Raw genomic sequence first — 18513 nt, forward strand, 5'->3', positions numbered from 1 at the left:
AAAAATATTTTGTGAAATAAATTATTTGTTGAGAATAAAATAATAGAAAATATTGCGAGAATATTCTTTTTAATGTAAAATTTAGAGTTGATGGGTTGGAGATGAGTTTTGAATTTGGTGCAGGAATTACACTATTTTGAAGTTAGTGTGACATCAAAATTGCGTAATGGGTTGAAGATGGCCTTACCATAACCCAATATCTTTCAAATCGAATCGAATCGAATCGAGTGGGCAAATCTTATCTATTCTTGACACCCCTTGGCCTGAACACGGGGTTTGATAATCGAATTACCAAACTTTTTTACAACATAATTGACCAAAACTCAAATTTAAATTCATTTTCTCTCTTCTTTTTTTTTTTTTTTTAATCTTTTTTGCCCAAAGTTTTTACTTTGACAGAATCTTGTCATGCTTGTGAGTCTGTGACACACAAGAAAAAAAATCTAAATCTTGGTTAGGTGCCAGGACTTGTATTTTCGGAATTCAGTTTACATTAATAATAATAATAATAAAAATAATAATAATAAGGACAATTTGCTCAAAAATCCCCAAATGCAAACATGTTTTGCTTTGGGGTCCCTAGTCATAAAATGTGGTACAAAACAATACAATATGTGGTACAAAACCATACAATATATGGTACAAATTAACAAAAAATGTGGTACAAAAAAGTGGCTAAGGAGTGCAGAACAAAACATGTTTGCATTGGGGATTTTTGAGCAATTTGCACTAATAATAACCTATGCATCCCAAATATTATTCAAACGTGAAATTTGCGTCACTTCTTCCAGGAAACTTCCTGCAACCTTCGTGATATGGAGCCATCGTTCTCATATAATAGGAAACACGTACGGGCAAGTACAACAACTTAGAAAATATTACGTGCTGAATTATGTATAAATTAATTTTAATTTCTTTGAAGTACAAACTCAAATGAAATTCTCAACTCCTCCTATATATATAGTATGCTCTACGTACCCCTTTTCCACGACAAAAAAATAAAATGGATGATCGATTGTGAGCACAACATTCAAAATCCAAGTCCATTTATTTAAATTCTTTTTTATGATTTGGTAATATATATATATATTACAAGTTTAATTTACATGTATATATATTCCAAAAAAAATTATGTCTCCTCTAAATATGGCTTACTTGCACCGAATCTTCAATGAGCTTGATAAAAATGGAGATGGGCTTGTGAGCTTGGATGAACTAATGTGGCTACTAGAGAAAATCAGTGTGCCTGCTAAACGAAACGAGCTCGAGCTTCCGGTGGGCGACAAGTGCTTGGACTACATCGATTTCTTGTTCTTTTACCAAACTTTGATCAAGGGAAACACGGTCGTCCAAGAAGAATATTGTTCGATCGAGCATGAAGACGACGACGACGACGTCTCGGAGATGGATCTTCGGAAGGCTTTCCGGGTGTTCGATCTGAACGGAGATGGATTCATTTCATGTGACGAACTTCGACTTGTTTTGTCAAGATTAGGATTGTGGGATGAACGTTGTGGGCAAGATTGCAAGCGTATGATCGATGTGTACGATACGAATTCGGATGGATTTCTTGATTTCGAGGAGTTTAAGGATATGATGCTGCTGAAGGATATATGATCATCGGTCCTAGATCAACTAAACATCTCATTAATTCATTCGAAATTTTAGTTAAATTTTGGGGGTTTTATCTCGTTTTATTTTCATTTTTGTAAAGATTATATATAAGTGGTTTGATATATAGTTTACATGTATGATGTTGGAAATCATTAATTTATAATATATATCGATGAGAATATTTATATATATGGTGAGAATATTTTGGATTGCTCTTTGAAAAGTAATGGATTCGGAACGTAAAACGTAAAGTGAAATGAGCTATAGGATATTAAAGACTTTCTGGGAACTTTCATGTGTACCACTCAAATAATTTAAGAGTAGAAAAATATTTCAATTAATTACATGAGAATACATCGAATCATATGTCCAATCGCAATTGCAAATTTTCATTCGTTCCTAATTTGTTTTAGTATGATTAATTGAATACTGAATTACGGAAGAAGTTAAACAAATTTAGGAGTAGAGATATATAGCTCAATAAATTATTTCATATAATAAATAATAATAATAAAATAAATAAAAATATCTCGATACCTCTATACTAAATTAGAATAAATTCAAATATGATCAACTTTGAGAAAAGCTACTTGATGATATATTATCCAACAAATTAAGGATGTACTATTTCAGGAACATAATTGGACACTGAGTACCAATTAACAAGTTATTAATTGCAAGTTCAAAATAGCTTATCATTTCATTTTATGCAACTCCTATTTGGTGACTCGAGATGTTATGTTCCAAATATATCATGCTTCACGTTTCTAAGTTCTAACGTTTTGTTTTACTATTTTATCTTACATTATATTTAATTGATATTCACTTCGGCTAATGTGATTTTTCATTTTTTTAAAATCGAACAATGAAATACGGTTTAATAACGAGCTGGGAATTTTATCTAGAGCGAAATTGAACAATGAAAACCAGATATTTAAAAAAATTTAAAAAAAAATCACTTATAGCATATTGTAGATATGCATTCATTTGTGGAGGAAAATAAATAAAACCAGATTTTTTATAAGAGTTTGGCCACACGCATTACTTTATTCATTGCATAAAATTTAATTGGCTCAAATTTCACGCTAAAATAAGTTTTTGAAACTCAATTTCTCATTTGATCCATGTTTTCTTACAATCATGTACATCATCCATCCTATATCTACCCTAAAACTAACCTATGTATCCTAGATTGAAGCAGTGAAAAAGATAGAATAAAGAGAAGGAAACAAAAAGGACGAAAAAAAAGGGAAAATATCAGCGGCAAGAGCATACATCACATGCAAAAAACTACCAAGGCAGGAGTCGCGACCCAAATCCAGCACCAGGAACGGAGGCGAAGGCTCAATGAGCTTGATATGTGCTACTACAAGTGCATCTAGCGAGTTATCATAATATAGTCATTTCGGGGTCATCATTGCTGATGTCCAAACTAATGTAGTCTGGGTATGTTCCCTCTTCGAAAACCATGTCATCCTCACCTTTTGCGGAAAGCTTCTCACCAGAAGCCATACTGCATTCAGCAGCATCAATGAGACCTCCATCAAAGTACCGACCTCTCACAATCCTTTGTTCGCTTACAGGATTCTTTTCTGTCTTCTTTTTAGGATGGTGGAGCTTGCAAATAGATGATCGAGTACAGATGCCCGTCGATTCAAAAGCAGGACAGACATAAGTGTGTTTCTTCCGGCACTGCAAGTTTGAAGAAATAATCCATTCACAAGATTTATGATCATTGCCTAGTGGTGTACTGCATGAAGTGTGTGATTTGGTGGAATCTTGAAAATTACAAATAAACCAGGCAACAGACTTTGCAGCTTCACCGAGTATGGGCAGTAAACCATATCTCTTGTCACGAATTTGGCCACCTTACAGGATCAAGATTCAAGAGGCTATCTTTTCTTTCAGGATCAACACACAACTCATCGTCAAGGATCAACACATCCAATTGTTGAACCAAAATTCACAATCAAAACCAAGAAGGATGTGTTCCGAAAAGAATATGCTAAGATATCACTGCTAACAAACAGTGCACATGAACCAAACAGATACAAATCGGAAACCAATGCAGAAAGAACCTCCCGCGCTCCACCAACAATTTTTTTCTCAATGATATGGAAAAGAAAATCATCTCACTTTAAAATATTCAATGAAGTTCACTCTAATAATTTGTCTGTTTTTGCATAGACCTTTTTTTTTTTTTTTTTGAGAAAATCAGAACAAAAACTGTAGCAAAAACCAGACAACCTGTGGTGTAAACATGATCAAGAACCATGAAGCAAGATTCATAACAGGAATGAGCCACATAACCCATTTCGGTGTTTTGCAACTGGTCACAAGCCTAATTAAAAGATTTAAAACCAGGACAAGCTATATACCTCATTACCATCTGCGCAGTAACCCCTGAGAAATCTTTTACAAATTGAGGATTCGGGATTCACATCGACATGTCTATAGGGACAATTTTCATTAGAGCATGACCCTGAAAAGGAAAAGAATGAGAGCTTTATCCCTGTGAAAATCGTTTTGACACCCATAAAATACATCAATACTCACCTTTCAGAAAGTAAGAACAATCTGGCATTCTCTCAGGAATAACCTGTACGATGGGTGCTATCATCATATGTATTCAAGAGGATAACTGAAGTTACACATGCTAAGCAGCTCAAGACAAATCATAACAGTACCTTGTGAGTTAATTTGCAGTCACTGTCGGTGCATGAACCATTCAGAAATTTAGTGCAGACAACTATTTTAGAGGAATCATGGATATAAGGGCATTTCCCATCACTCTTGTTGCATTTTCCAAATCTAGTAAAAAACTGACAATATTTTCTCTTTCTAGCCAATCGCAATCTTGCAGTTCGCAAACTCCATCGAACTTTCTCGCTAGCCAATACACGAATTCTTTTCTTTGGATCTCTAACCAGCTGGTTACCAGTACCGATTCGAACATATCTAAACAAAGGTAAACACAATTGTTACAGTATAAACCAATTTTGCTTACATATAGTCACCAACTGACCAAGATATCTTATTTTAGTTTTTAAAACTAAATGGTTGTGGTTCAGATTTTAAGTTTCAAGTGATTCTTCCGCAGATTCTAAGTTTCATACACATAAATATTGCCTTTGGGGAACTTACTCATCATTGCCAATAAGTAATCTCTTGGGAACATAAGATTTCTTTAGATTATTCTCAGATTGGAGAACATCCGAAGGTGATGGTTCCTCCTCTTCTGCATAAAACATGGAGAAGGGGTTACATGTTCAATTTCTGAAAATCAATTACATCAGATGTAGCCACATAGGAAAAATACTGCTAGGGATACACAAAGGGACTCTAATAAAGGGCTAACTTGTTTCAAGACTGAAAAAGAATACATCTACCCTCATCAACCTAACAGATGGATTTTATGACACAGTATGTTATAAATGGCGGCGAGGCGGCTATCAACCGCATTGCCTGTGCCCTGGGCGATTATGTAGGTGGCCGAAGGTGAGATGGTACAGGAGAGGCGGGCAGGTTAGTTGGTAAAAAAGTCAACACAAGTATATACACTTCTTCAAAACATAATAGCCAACCCAATCACCCACAAGTGCCACAAACCCTACCTCCTTCCACCTCCAACCGCCAACCAACCCGCCCACTAGGTTGAACTTTTAATTTCTAATAAATTCTTGTTCTGATTTTAAACTTAGAATTTTGGTAAAAAATAATGATATTATCATATTACATTTTTAGTATTAATATGGTTATGAATCTATATTAATTTATCTTCTTAGTAACATTATGTATTTATTTGCACATTATAAATTGTATTGTATTGTATGAAGCTTATTTGTGCATAAACAACATGTTACGCATATATTAACTGATTATATATAATTAGACATAAAAAATAGTATAAAAATAACCGCTAAGGCACCCGGCGTGCAGTCACTGACCGCCCTTTCACCGTCTACCATCACTTACAACACTGGATGCAGTATAGAAATTGGCAAAACTATGAAAAAAAGTTATGAGCATGCCAAATCTCAAAAAAAGGGTATAGCAACATCCAAGTAAGATGCCCTTATTGAGTGAATGTTGCTATGCTCTTCTTTTTAGATTTGGCATGACTCGTAACTTTTCCCGTCACCATCTACCGCCAGATGTCATGTTCCTAATTTCTACTATCAAAGTGCCAACAACAAACTAATATATTGAACTAGACAATTTTTTCCGATCAAACTGAAAAATTTGAAATTGAGAAACTCATCTCCATCAGTGTAAATGAAAAGGTAAGCAACATGTTACCAATTTAACAATGAATTACCAATAAAATGTAATTTGGAAACAAATGAAAATTGGGTTAACTTGTACAGTCTAAATAAGTATAAATTGAGGCCTCTACTCATTGCGAGCAAAAACAACAGAACATATTCATAGTCAGCAGAACACCTGTAATCCTTTGAAGACTCCTCCTAGATGGATCCATTTTGTATCGCTCAGAACCAATACGAAATATGCGTTCCCCTGTTCATGTAAGTTTATACCAACTGTTATCCAATCTGAGAAACCATCGATGCGAACCAACCCAATAAACACTTATATCTTAGATGTATTATATGAATAAGGATCAAAGGATGGACAGTCATGATTAACTAAATTTCTTCATTTCACTCAAATTAATTAAATTGTGTATACTGGATGTGCCACACCAGGAATGCAGAGTGGCGTACCTGGACACAGCTTTACAATAACAACCGACTTACGAGAAACATGATTTCTGCTCTTTGGAAGAACGGAAATAGTACCCTTTTCTTCTTTTTTCCTCTTCTCAGCAGCTGCAACTGCTCGTGTAGCTTCCTGTAGATAAGACATTAATGCTATCATCCACATGAATGAGGTCCTCAATCCAGGAGTACTTGTACTCAACAAACCTCATTAGCTTTCTTTGACTTCCTCTCAATTGATTTTGACCACTTTAAACTACGGCCACAAACACTCAACACCTTGGACATCCTGAGAGAATAACCATGAGTTGATCTCGTGTAAATGGCACCTCTTTTACTTGATAGAAGCAATTTTTGGCTGAAGAAACATTAGCATGTAGGCATTAGTTCTACCCACAGGGCCAAAATAGAAATATCGAAAAAGAAAATTGAATTGGCTATCAGTGCACCTGATTGTGGGCAAGGAACTTCTCCTGTACGTAGATCTCCTCCACGGAAACAAATACGGCCACACTTTGCGAGGTCCTAATGAACTGCTACTTTTGTTTGGCAATTGAGCACCGTTTAGATTCCACACCAATGGAAATTTAGACAATTTGTAAGTCTTGGCAAAACCTGCGACAAGTAACAAACATAGTAATCATGTACAATAATACAAAAACGTAGTAAACGGTGAAAACAAAAATATCACCACGTCATATACGATGAAAGAGTAAAACAAACCTTTACTTGATTGTCGCTTGCCAAAACTTATAGGTAAAATTGTTTGAGACCCAAGCCTGTGCGAGTTAAAGGTTGCTATTGAATCTCCTTTTCTCGAATGGCTTTCTGAAGATACTCTTATAAGCTGATTTTTACTATTCTTGTAGTAGCCATCAGATGATGATGCTTGAGACTTATCTACGCCAGGTGTAGATGGATCTTTAGGATCAGAAGTTGCAATCAATTGATTTGATCTCCGCTTGACATACGATATCTTCTTCCTCGGGTTCTCTTTGCCAAGGGTACTCAGGCTGTCTGAATTATTACCCGAACCAGTTTGGCATTCAGGAATTTCAGAAGACTTCACAGTCTCTTTTAAAGCATCCAAAGAATTTGAAGGACCACCACTTCCTAGGGAATTTGTCACAGGCAAAGACTCTACCGAGTGGCAAGATGCACTTCTCAGCGATCTTCCAGTATGATTTAGGGGCAGACTCAGTGACTGAGAACTTTCAGAAGTATTTACCTGCCCTATTCTCGGTATACATGGAATATCGACCTTCACTTGGTTTTTTTTAAGATAATCTATACAAGGACTTGTTAGATGAATTGAGGAACTTGAAGTATGAGCTGCAGTAGTGCCAGATGATGAAGGTTTTCTTACTAGGCTATTACCCTTACGGACATATGAACTCTGAGAAATCCTTGGCGTCTTTGGTGCACCACTGTGAGGAAGAGGACAAGGCCGTATTGTTGGTCCAGTAACATTTATGGAGGATTGATCGGTTCGATGCCATGTCCTTGATTTTGCAAAATGAGTAGTAGGGAATTTCCTTGAAGTGTGAAAATTAAAAGCAGGACGACCAGAAAAAATGTTAGGGACAGCAGAGGTCACTTTGTTTTTACTTGAGGGCACTGCATCTGTTTTCTGAGGTAATGATGGTGGGACCTTTGTAATAGTTTGTAAGTGGCCAGAAGTTGCATTCTCAATAGATTTCCCAAGAGAGGAGGTTTTGGAATGCTTGGGCATGTTAGATGTTTGAAATCCCTCAAAGATCATTTCACTTTCTGAATGGAAGTCTGTATGAGAAAGCAAATCTTCAGGAGAACTGACGCAGGATGGAGTATCCGAGATAGATGCCACCAGTTCATCACCGGATTGAGTAGCAAAATCCTCACTTCCATCAGCACACATTGACGAAATGTTTCGAATGAAAGCCAGGTCATCCTTCGGATGAAGATTGTTATCACCATAAGCCAGAGTGACATCCATCTCTGGAATAGAAAAGTTCTCACTACCATCTGTGCTTGCCGCATGCATGGCTGAAAGAGTTTCTTCACTTTGATCAGCATTCTGTTGTTCGGTTAGTCTGAGAGACATGTGATCAAGTTTCAAGTCATTGCTAGCAAGGCAATCTCCAATTGAATCATCAACAAAGCAAGATGGAAAATTTAATCTTGGGCTGACAACTTTCCTCTTCTTTACGTTGCCAGGAAATGAGCCATCTCCAGAAAAGTCAACAGCATCCAGGTGGGAGTCTTCAGCTACAGAGGGCCCTTCTTTTAATCCAAAATTCACCTCAGAGATGTCTGCAGCACCAGGATAATCAGCTTCTTTGACAGATGAAATATCTGTTGCCAAAAGATTAGCAAGTTCAACATCTACAGAGCTACCTTTATCAAAGGGCACCGTAGCATTTGAACCAGAAATACCCAATTGAGAACCTCTAGCTTTCTTTTTCTTGTTCCTCTTCTTCTTAATCTTGGACTCAGAATATCCTTCAATACAGCCACATTTATTGGACAAATTAGCCCCATTTTTGTATGATTGGTTAACTGTTTTTACTAAAGAAATATCAGCTTCAGCTACAGTACCTTTATGATCTGCTGAAAGAAAATTAGACCTGGTCGCAGTGCCCAAACTCACGCTTGAACAGTCTACAACAGCACCAGCCACTGAAATTTTTGCATCCCTTGAGTTTGATGAACAATAACCTTCAATTTCAGGTATAGTTGCCGTTTCCAGGAAGAATTTGTTTGATATTACATCGGCAGACCTCCACAATGAATTTTCACACTCTGAAGCACAAGATTTGTGATGTTCAGGAAGATGTTTGTCTTTCAGAAACTTGCGAGTATTACTTTCATGATGCCTTGGCAAGCCAGTAATATCTTCAACTTCAACTGAAGCCGGACATTTGAAAGGCAATTCGCCAAAAGCATTTTCAAGCAGCAGCAGTCCATCCTGAAGAGGCTGCTCATTAATATTATCCACCCTGAAAGCAACCAAATTAGTCGACAGATCCTTAGAATCAATCAAGTTCTTCTCCAGATCCAATATAGAACCCCATTTTCGCACATGTAACTCAACACTATCATCATGCAATTTGAAGCCAAATGCGTCGCCATGACCAATGTTTTCATTAGCTAAGCATGATCCACCTGCATGAACTGTGACCTCATCAGTTCCCAATTGGCTTGCACAATCAGCGCCCTTGGCAGGGCACTCAGTACTCACATCATCAGACAAGTGCAGAGAAGCAGACAAAATCTTTAAATTGGTGTCTTTCATCTTTTGATCGGAAAAGGAGGGTCTATTTGAATCACTGCCAATATCTACTTTCTCTGAAGCAGTATTCAGCTTTGATGCATCAGATGTACTAGTAGTGGAAGCTTCCAAATTCACAATTTCACCAGTGTCCTCAGACAACTGAAACCGGGTCCCACCCAAAATTTTATTTCTGCTTTTCTTTTTCTTAGATCTGGGTCGAAGTCTTCTTCTAGACCCAAAAGTATTGAAAACAAGTAAATGTATGTCTTTCAAAGCTTCATTCTCCACAAAATTATCACCTAAGCTATTAGCCTTAACCGCAGTCAGCTTCTCATTTCCAGAAACATTGAACTTTTCAAGAAGCTCTATATGAGGACAAAGCACACCAGATTGGAATCCTGGCATTTGTTCCGCTACAAGCTCACTGGAGTCAGGCTTATACGCAGTCACGTTTCCCTTTCCAGAAATATTGAAGTTTTCAGGCAGCTCTACTTGAGGACAAAGCATGCCAGATTGAAATCCTGGCACTGGTTCCGCTACTACCTCACTAGAGTCAGGGTTATAAGCGGTAACATTTCCCTTTCCACAAACATTGGAGTTTTCAGCCGGCTCTACTTGAGGACAAAGCACACCAGATTGAAATCCTGGCACTTGTTCCGCAACAACCTCGCTGGAGTCAGGGTTATACGCAGTCACATTTCCCTTTCCAGAAACACTGAAGTTTTCAGGCAGCTCTATTTGAGGACAAAGCCCGCCAGATTGGAATCCTGGCACTTGTTCCGCTACAACATCGCTTGAGTCAGGGTTATACGCAGTCACATTTCCCTTTCCAGAAACATTCAAGTTCTCAGGCAGCTCTATTTGAGGACAAAGCACGCCAGAGAGGAATCCTGGCACTTGTTCTGCTACAATCTCGCTGGAGTCAGGGTTATCCGCAATCACATTTCCCTTTCCAGAAACATTGAAGTTTTCAGGCAGCTCTATTTGAGGACAAAGCGCGCCAGAGAGGAGTCCTGGCACTTGTTCTGCTACAACCTCACTGGAGTCAGGGTTATCCGCAGTCACATTTCCCTTTACAGAAACTTTGAAGTTTTCAGGCAGCTCTATTTGAGGACAAAGCATGCCAGATTGGAATCCTGGCACTTGTTCCGCTACAACCTCGCAGGAGTCAGGGTAATTCGCAGTCACATTTCCCTTTGCAGAAATATTGAAGTTTTCAGGCAGCTTTATTTGAGGACAACGCACGCCAGATTGGAATCCAGGCACTTGTTCTGCTACAACCTCGCTGGAGTTAGGGAGAGTCACATTTCCATTTCCAGAAACATCGAAGTTTTCAGCAAGCTCTTTTTGAGGACAAAGCGGACCGGTGGAGTTGGCTGATCCTGCATCAGCCATATTGTTAATTTTTCTAATCTTTTGATTTCTTGTGGAAAAACACGTCTCCTCCTTTGACACCGGACTGGATGGGGCTAAAATAGCCTTTGCCACAAGAGAATTTGACTTGAAGGAAATCGAAAGGTCCACTGGACTCTGCTCTGTCTCTTGATTATCCTTTCTTATTGTTTCCAAGCACTCAAATTTCCTTTTAACTCTCCCTCTGAAACTACTGCTACTCAACTCATTCATGATTCTCTTACCTCTAATGTGCCTTCTGCGTTCTTTTCCTGATTGAATCCTATGCAAGGCACTCTTGTTTGGCACTCTATTCATCTTCCTGAGCCTATGAAACTCCCTCTTACTACCCTCCCTCCCCAACCTACCACTAAATCTATGCAAACCCAAATTACTCTTCACAAATTCTTGCTGTCTATTTTCTAATTGTAAAGAAGTTCCATCATTAATACCATAATCCAACCTAATCCTACCATTATCCCTGTCAAAGGACAAGTCGCGACCCCCACTGATAACACATTCCCGTCTCCTAGCATCAATGGTCTTGTCAAAACACCGCCCGTGGCCCCCATTGATACCAGAGTCACATCTCCTAACTTCTCTCTCACAATACAACTCACGACTCCGATTGTCCCACCTCCTAACATCAGCGTTCGCATCCTTCCACCACATGTCACGAGCTTCTACGCCAGAAACCCTAGAACTACTGTATCTATCACGGCGCTCCATCTCAGAAATCCTAAAACTACCTTCCGTCGTAGCACATGGAAATTCTCTGTCCCAAGTTCGGGGCAAATCATAGGCATAACTATTATTACAACCCCGACGAAAAATCTGATCTTCTATGATTGAGTCTCGCGACGGATAATCATGTATGACTCCAAAAGATAAGTTTTCTTGACGCGGAGGTGGTATCAGCGGAGCGTGGTAGCGATCCAGATAAGGTTTTCTCGGCGGATCCAATTCCTGGATATAGGAGCTATCCAGAATAGGGAGGTAGGGTGGAGAGGAGAAGTGTGAGGGAAACGGGAGCTGCCCATCGTGCCGCGGTGGAAGCAGCGGAGGTAACGGCGGGAGAAGAATACGCGGTGGCGATGGGGGCAGCGGCGAAAGATGATGATTATGAACAAAACGAGGCGTGTGGCGAGCCTCATCGTACCTGGGATGACGGCGGAAGCGCGGCGGTAGATCCATTCGCAGAGTAACGTGTCGTCGTCGAACTCTGTATTTGTGTTTTCGGATGTGTGGAATTTTCGATTTAGGCCGGATTGCGTCACGGAATGACTATTGAAGCTGAACAGGTATTTGGGCTTTCAATGGGCCCAATAAACTATGAAGTAGTATTACAGCCCATATTATAGAGGGCCTTTGTAAGATTTATAAGCTAGTCGGGCCTCTCCACATAAAACACAAGAAAGTGTTATTTTTAAACAAAAATTAGTAAAAATAAAATAAATTGATAGAGCAAAAATTAAAATTTCGTTTTTTTTAACCGTAAACGGTAAATCCGTAATCTTGTTTTTCAAAAAAAAAAAAAAAATTCAAACTTTAATTAAAGTTAACATTTGTTTGCCGTTGTTCTCTTTTCTTCTTTTTAGAGGAAAAAAATTAGCTTTTTTGGCATAAAAACAAGCATAGATACATATGCTTCAAACATAAAAATTATCATGAGTATAACAAATTGTGCGTTAATACCAAATCTTCTATCTTTTTTAAGAAAAGTGCTTTTATAAAATATATAAGTATTTTTATCATCCTAGTTTCTCTAACCAAGTGGTTAAATCACTCAAAAGCTTTAATTAATTTTACGGAAATACCCTCACATCCTTATTTTTTAAAATTAAAAAAAAAAAATCAATCTTGTCTTGTCTATATTTTAAAACAATCACATTTTTATTTATATTTTAAATTTTTAATTAGTCAATTATTACTCTTAATAAAGAATATGAAAAAATCATGAATCTCCCTTGTCTACTCTTTTCTTTTTATAGTTTCAAGGTTTTTACATGTATCAAAATAAATAGTATTTGGGATCACTTCAAAAAAATAGTTATGAATTTTTTCTTTACAAGTATTTTTTTTAGAAATAATCTGAAACATTACCCAATGATTGAACCGATTGGAGACTCTTCATCGCTTTTTCAATATTTTCTGAAACAAACATTAGTTTTTTCAAAAAACAGGATTGATGTTTTTTAAAAAAAGGAAAAACATGCTCCAAGTTCCAACCACGTTTTACAAAATATTGATATTGATATTATATTTTACGCACTTCGAAATATTATAAAAAATAATGAATTGCAAATTTGCAATTTGTGTAATGGATATATATCTATCTAGTAACTAAAATTAGGAGATAATAATTTAATTTGAAACACAAATGTAAAAAAAGTAATTATTTCTGGATTTTATTTAATTATAAAAATAGTAATAATTTTTGAAAAAAACAAAAAACCAAAACACAGGAGGCTCAGATCTGTGAAGATTAGTGGACAAATGGAATACGACGGCCGCCATGGCTGCAAATCCCGGTTGCTTATGAAGCCATCCGGGTCGCCCCGCCAAGATACGGGTCGGATCTTCCACGCCCAGTTCACCAGCTCAGCAAACGCAAACGAAAATAGAAAGTAAATCGTCATAGCCTCTTCCATATCCACGAATAAAAAAGACGAAGCAAAAAAGATAACCCTAATCCCCAAACCCTGTTCCAATGTGAACAGAAATCGAGAATCAGATAATCCGAAGCTCAAATTCCAAACACTACCTAATTTTGTTTCACGAACTTCGGCAGTTTACACCTCCATGATATATATATATATGTAGTATATGTGTGTGTATGAATGTATTCCTGATTCAGTACGTACTTTCTGCGAAAACTGAAGGGCTGTTGGTTTCAGAAAAACGATGAAAAAATCATCGGCGGCGGAGAGCGGCAACCACCCTCGAAGAAATCCCATCTCTCCGTCGCCTCATTTTCTTTGATTGCTGAGCTAGTGGAGATCTGTGGTGGGGGAAGAAAGTATTGATATAGTGCCAGAATTCTCGATTTACCCCTGGTTTTGATCTTGGGATTGAGAATTTTGAGGGGTGGTATGGACATTTAAATGTACTAGTCGGTCTACTGAAACTATGGGCCTTGATATGGGTGACGAGATTTAGTTATGGGCCGTTAGAAGGGTCTCGTTTAAGGTTGAGCCCAGCCTACCAATAGTAGTAGCATTACAAAGATCTCCCTTGATACATTTTGCAGAAAAATTATATCAAGTAAATGAACGATTTTTTTATCAATTATTGTATCTTTGTGTTTGGATTTATAGATTTGGATTTGTGGAAGGATTTCAAAACCATGACAAGAAGTGGATTCAAATCTTTCTTTCTAATTTAGAAACCAAATGAATACAATGAATATATATAAGAGTTTAGAATTGAAATCAATTAAATTCACTCAGGTTGTGCTTGGATAAAAGTATTTCAAATCCATGTATTTCGATTACTATTTTAGTGTAACAATTAAATATAGAAAAATCTTAAATCCATAACTTAGTTATTCACATGTTAGTTAAATGGATTAAAATGGATTTCAAAGGACCACTTTATTGGATGAACTTAAAATGCATCTTAATTATCATGAATTACTAAGTAGACATAAAATAAAGGAAAAATTGCTTTTTTGGTCCTGTATGTTTGTCACTTTGCGATTTCAGACCTTTTATATTTTCAGATTTCAGTTTTAGTCCGCTATCTTTATTTTTTTGGCAATTTTAGTCCTTTTTCCGATGTAGCGCTGATGTGGCACCAATTCAATGCTGATGTGGAGCTGACGTGTACAGTGTCATGTAAGCATTTTTGAATAAAAAGGACCAAAATTGCCAAAAAATCAGAACATACATGACTAAAACTGAAATGTGAAAACATATAGGACCAAAATCGCAAAGTGACAAACATATAGGTTTAAATTTGCAATTTTTCCTAAAATAAAAGAAGTAGATTTGATGTTTATGGTGTTACTTCTATAAACAACAAAAGTACATTTGAATCCATAGATTTAAAATACTTCCATGGATCTTCACCTTTAAGGTATATTGTTTTGTAATGTTTCTAGAAAGCACTACCTAACTCATTCAATCATACACGAACATGTCAATTCCAGAATCATTTTAAAGTTCTTGAATTTAAATGCTCATGTGGTTAATGATGCTTTTGATCGAAATTGAGCCATGATTGTTTGTGTAGTCTTGCTTCTGTCGTACTCAATTAATTACTAGCTAGTTAATTCCTCGAATATTTATATCTCATTTGTTACATATGTAGTCCGATAGAAGTTAATTTTGTTAGAAACCATCACAATTTAAAGACTCAAAATCATTGATTTCGATCGAAATCCAGTATAATATCGATATATATATATATGGAGACGACGAACACGCTAGTTAATTGATGCATTTGCATGACTCTAGCTAGCTATCTATTCTCTCTACAAGGCAATTTATACTTTGTACGTACCTGTTGCATTAAGTGTTTCAGTGCTTAATTGCAGCCTCCCAAACCAAATCAAAGATGAGAAAACTAAACTTGTAATGAAAGAGTTTCTGCTTGATAATAAAAAAAAATAGGTATTTAAAGAAAAGAGAATGGAGAAATTTTATGTTTCATATGAGAAGATGGGTTTTAGGAACATTATTAAGGATTTAAGGTACAAATTTTAACACACGTGTGTTCCAAATGTTTCCAGCTTAAACAAACACACACGACATGGAAACAAATTACTTTTAACTTCCAACACTTCCCACGACATAAAGAGATGAGACATACCAAAGACTGCTTATTTAAGTACGTACTATAACCCTAATTACACTGCTTTCACAGCTTGGAACCTTGGCTCCTTAGGCAAGAACTTTTGTTCAGCATAAACAGACATGTAGTCCCCAAACACAAACTTAGGATACTTGGCCGGCGAATTCTCGGCAACTTGTAGTAGTTTCTTCTCGGCCTGCAGTACCAATAATTCCTTGGCAGGTTCGATGGTGGCCTTATAAGACGGGTTGTAAAACGAGGCGATGGATCTCCTGTTCCCTTCCGGCAATGCCAGAACACGATGCCACACACTCTTGTACTTGCCATTGCTCAACACTTCGATCTGATCGCCCGTGTTGATCACTATGGCGTTTTTCATCGGCTGAACGTCCATCCAAACCCCGTCTTTCAGGATTTGGAGGCCGTTCACTACGTCGTCTTGGAAGAGCAAGATCACGCCTCCTGCATCCGTGTGTGCTCGGAGGCCGTTTACCTTATCTGGCCTCGGGCACGGAGGGTAGTGGCTCACCTTTGTCCCGAAAAAGGCCGAGTTCTCTTCTTCTTCTTCTTCGACTTCTCCTCCGTTGAACGCCTTGTTGATGTACCCTTTTGGGAGGCCTAAGTTCTCGTCCATCACTTCCATCACTTTGATCGCCAGTTTCTTCAGTTCAGCTCGGTATTCCTTCATGGTTTCCCTGTTCATTGTAAATAATATTCAAAATCATTAATTCTCAGAAAATTATTTAATATATATTAATTCCAAGAACAGCTTAATTATAGGGAAAATTATTTTTTTAGCCCTATATGTTTGTCACTTTGCGATGTTGGTCTTCTATATTTTCAGATTTTAGTTTTAGTCCGCTATTTTTATTTTTTTGGTAATTTTAGTTCTTTTTCTGATGTACCGCTGATGTGGCACCAATACAGTGCTGATGTGGAGCTGACGTGTATAGTGCCACGTAATCATTTTCGAATAAAAAAGACTGAAATTGCCAAAAATCAAAACATGTAGAACTAGAACTGAAATACGAAAACATAAAAGACCGAAATCGCAAAGTGACAAACATAAATGATCAAAATTGCAGTTTCTCCTTAATTATATATCAACATACTTGAAACCAGGTGTTTTTGAAGGCCATTCATGATGATTGTCATCAGAGAGCAAGAACACATCCTCCCAATCAACGCTTTCTACTAAACTTTCATCGCTTTTCTTCTCGATCAATTCCTTGAGCAGATTAACGGGTTTCGAATTCTCGAACCCGCCCTCTCTTTCAAACTTGTAGCATTCAGAAGCAACCTTTTTCACCTTTTCCAGGAGATCCTCAGAGATTCCATGGTTGATCAACTGTTTCACAACACCATATTTCAAATAATTTAATTAGCACTTTTCTTCATGTAAATAATATTGCATGAACTTAATTATAATAGGATTCAAATATTAAAGCTGGCTAGTACTAGTACTGTACCTGAAAGAATCCCCAGTCTTCACAGCAATTGGCAATCTGAGTTAGGGTTTTGGATCTCTCATCTCCATTGAGTTTTGAGAAATCAATCACAGGGATCGCCATCAAGATTATATGTATAACAAATCAATAAAAAACGCAGATTATATATATATAGCTAGGTTTTTAAACTTTTCAGAAATTATGCTCTAAAATTAACGTTCCTATAGGTCTATATATACAGAGAAAGTAGAGCTATTAATTGTTTTTTTTCCCTTCATTTGTCATGGCATCTTTGATTAATAATAAAAATGTCAACGCTATTTATTTGTTTAACCCATATATATTTAGAGCACATCTGTGGTATGTATCTACTGGTACTTAATCATTTATGTTTAATTAAATGTTTCAATTAATATTAACGAATAAAAAGAATGTTAAAAGTTATTTTGGTATTAATTTTACAATATAGTTTGTGCGATCTTCTCCCCATTAACATATATAAAATTATGTCGATCATGTTCTATCCCGATGTCCGATATTTGACCAATAAATATCTGGGTGACACCGCATATTATTCTTTGTTGTATAATAATAAGAGATAATTTGATAAATAAATTCGAAGAGTCAACGACATTAAAATATTAACGTATCAACCTCCTTTAATTTTTCTTTTTTCTTTTTAAGATGTATCAACTATACAATCAACCTCCTTGAACGAACCTTTACGTGCTAAACAATACTCTTTGTCCTAAATCACGCAACATGACACCAAATACGTACGTGGTTGAATATATACAAATACAACGTATATACATGATATCTTTTTCCATCAATTAAAATTGAATTTCATTCATGACTAATTTTTTTTATATTTGAAGAAAAAACAAAAAAAATAAACAAGCACTTTAATTAAAATTAACAAATTATTCAATATAAAATACATTATATTTGTATATAATATTTTACACATGCAACTCATGTGCTCCGTCGCTAATATATATATATGAATATGGTCAATCCTTTTTTTTTTACAAGGTAGCTTGCAACTTTTATTGATGCATAATAATATTTTTTGTTACAAGATTAACCAACCAACTCAAAAAACTCTCAGGCACCCATAACAAAAATGTAGGGAGAAAACATCAAATTTTGCTAAGGAGTGAGCCACTTTATTGTTCGTCCTCATAAGATGAAAAAAAAAGAAATAATATCTAATGTAGAACTCAAAAATTTTATATATGAGGCACACAATCCAACATAGCTAAGATTAGCTCCGTGACTGTTTGCACTACCA

General features: G+C 36.6%; 3 protein-coding genes across 12 annotated transcripts; 1 reads left to right on the forward strand and 2 right to left on the reverse strand.

Moving 5' to 3' along the window:
- The first annotated feature begins 998 nt into the window (after positions 1-998).
- On the forward strand, positions 999-1720 carry LOC140875993 (probable calcium-binding protein CML44). The gene has a single exon (XM_073279834.1). The coding sequence runs from the start codon at positions 1132-1134 to the stop codon at positions 1615-1617; it is 486 nt and encodes a 161-aa protein (XP_073135935.1). The 5' UTR covers positions 999-1131; the 3' UTR covers positions 1618-1720.
- Positions 1721-2707: 987 nt separating this feature from the next.
- On the reverse strand, positions 2708-12297 carry LOC140881722 (uncharacterized). 10 transcript variants are annotated; one of them, XM_073287304.1, is made up of 12 exons: positions 8910-12292; positions 8709-8813; positions 7056-8624; positions 6782-6947; positions 6540-6690; positions 6339-6465; positions 6058-6132; positions 4759-4852; positions 4302-4572; positions 4171-4213; positions 3993-4096; positions 2708-3306 (listed from the first exon to the last, which is right to left on the reverse strand). In XM_073287304.1, exons 1-12 carry the CDS (start codon positions 12169-12171, stop codon positions 3004-3006), a joined length of 6270 nt encoding a protein of 2089 aa, XP_073143405.1. In that variant the 5' UTR covers positions 12172-12292; the 3' UTR covers positions 2708-3003. The 10 variants fall into 10 exon arrangements, 8 of the variants coding, with proteins under 8 accessions (XP_073143405.1, XP_073143414.1, XP_073143391.1 ...); XM_073287313.1 differs by having other exon boundaries at positions 7056-10736; positions 10941-12292; XM_073287290.1 differs by having other exon boundaries at positions 8709-12292.
- Positions 12298-15826: 3529 nt separating this feature from the next.
- Positions 15827-17378, reverse strand: LOC140875396 (1-aminocyclopropane-1-carboxylate oxidase 5-like). Its single transcript, XM_073279061.1, has 3 exons — positions 17241-17378; positions 16884-17119; positions 15827-16466 (listed from the first exon to the last, which is right to left on the reverse strand). Exons 1-3 carry the CDS (start codon positions 17340-17342, stop codon positions 15827-15829), a joined length of 978 nt encoding a protein of 325 aa, XP_073135162.1. The 5' UTR covers positions 17343-17378.
- Positions 17379-18513: the final 1135 nt, after the last annotated feature.

This window comes from Henckelia pumila, chromosome 1 (assembly GCF_033568475.1).
Source record: "Henckelia pumila isolate YLH828 chromosome 1, ASM3356847v2, whole genome shotgun sequence".
NCBI classification, from domain to species: domain Eukaryota; kingdom Viridiplantae; phylum Streptophyta; class Magnoliopsida; order Lamiales; family Gesneriaceae; genus Henckelia; species Henckelia pumila.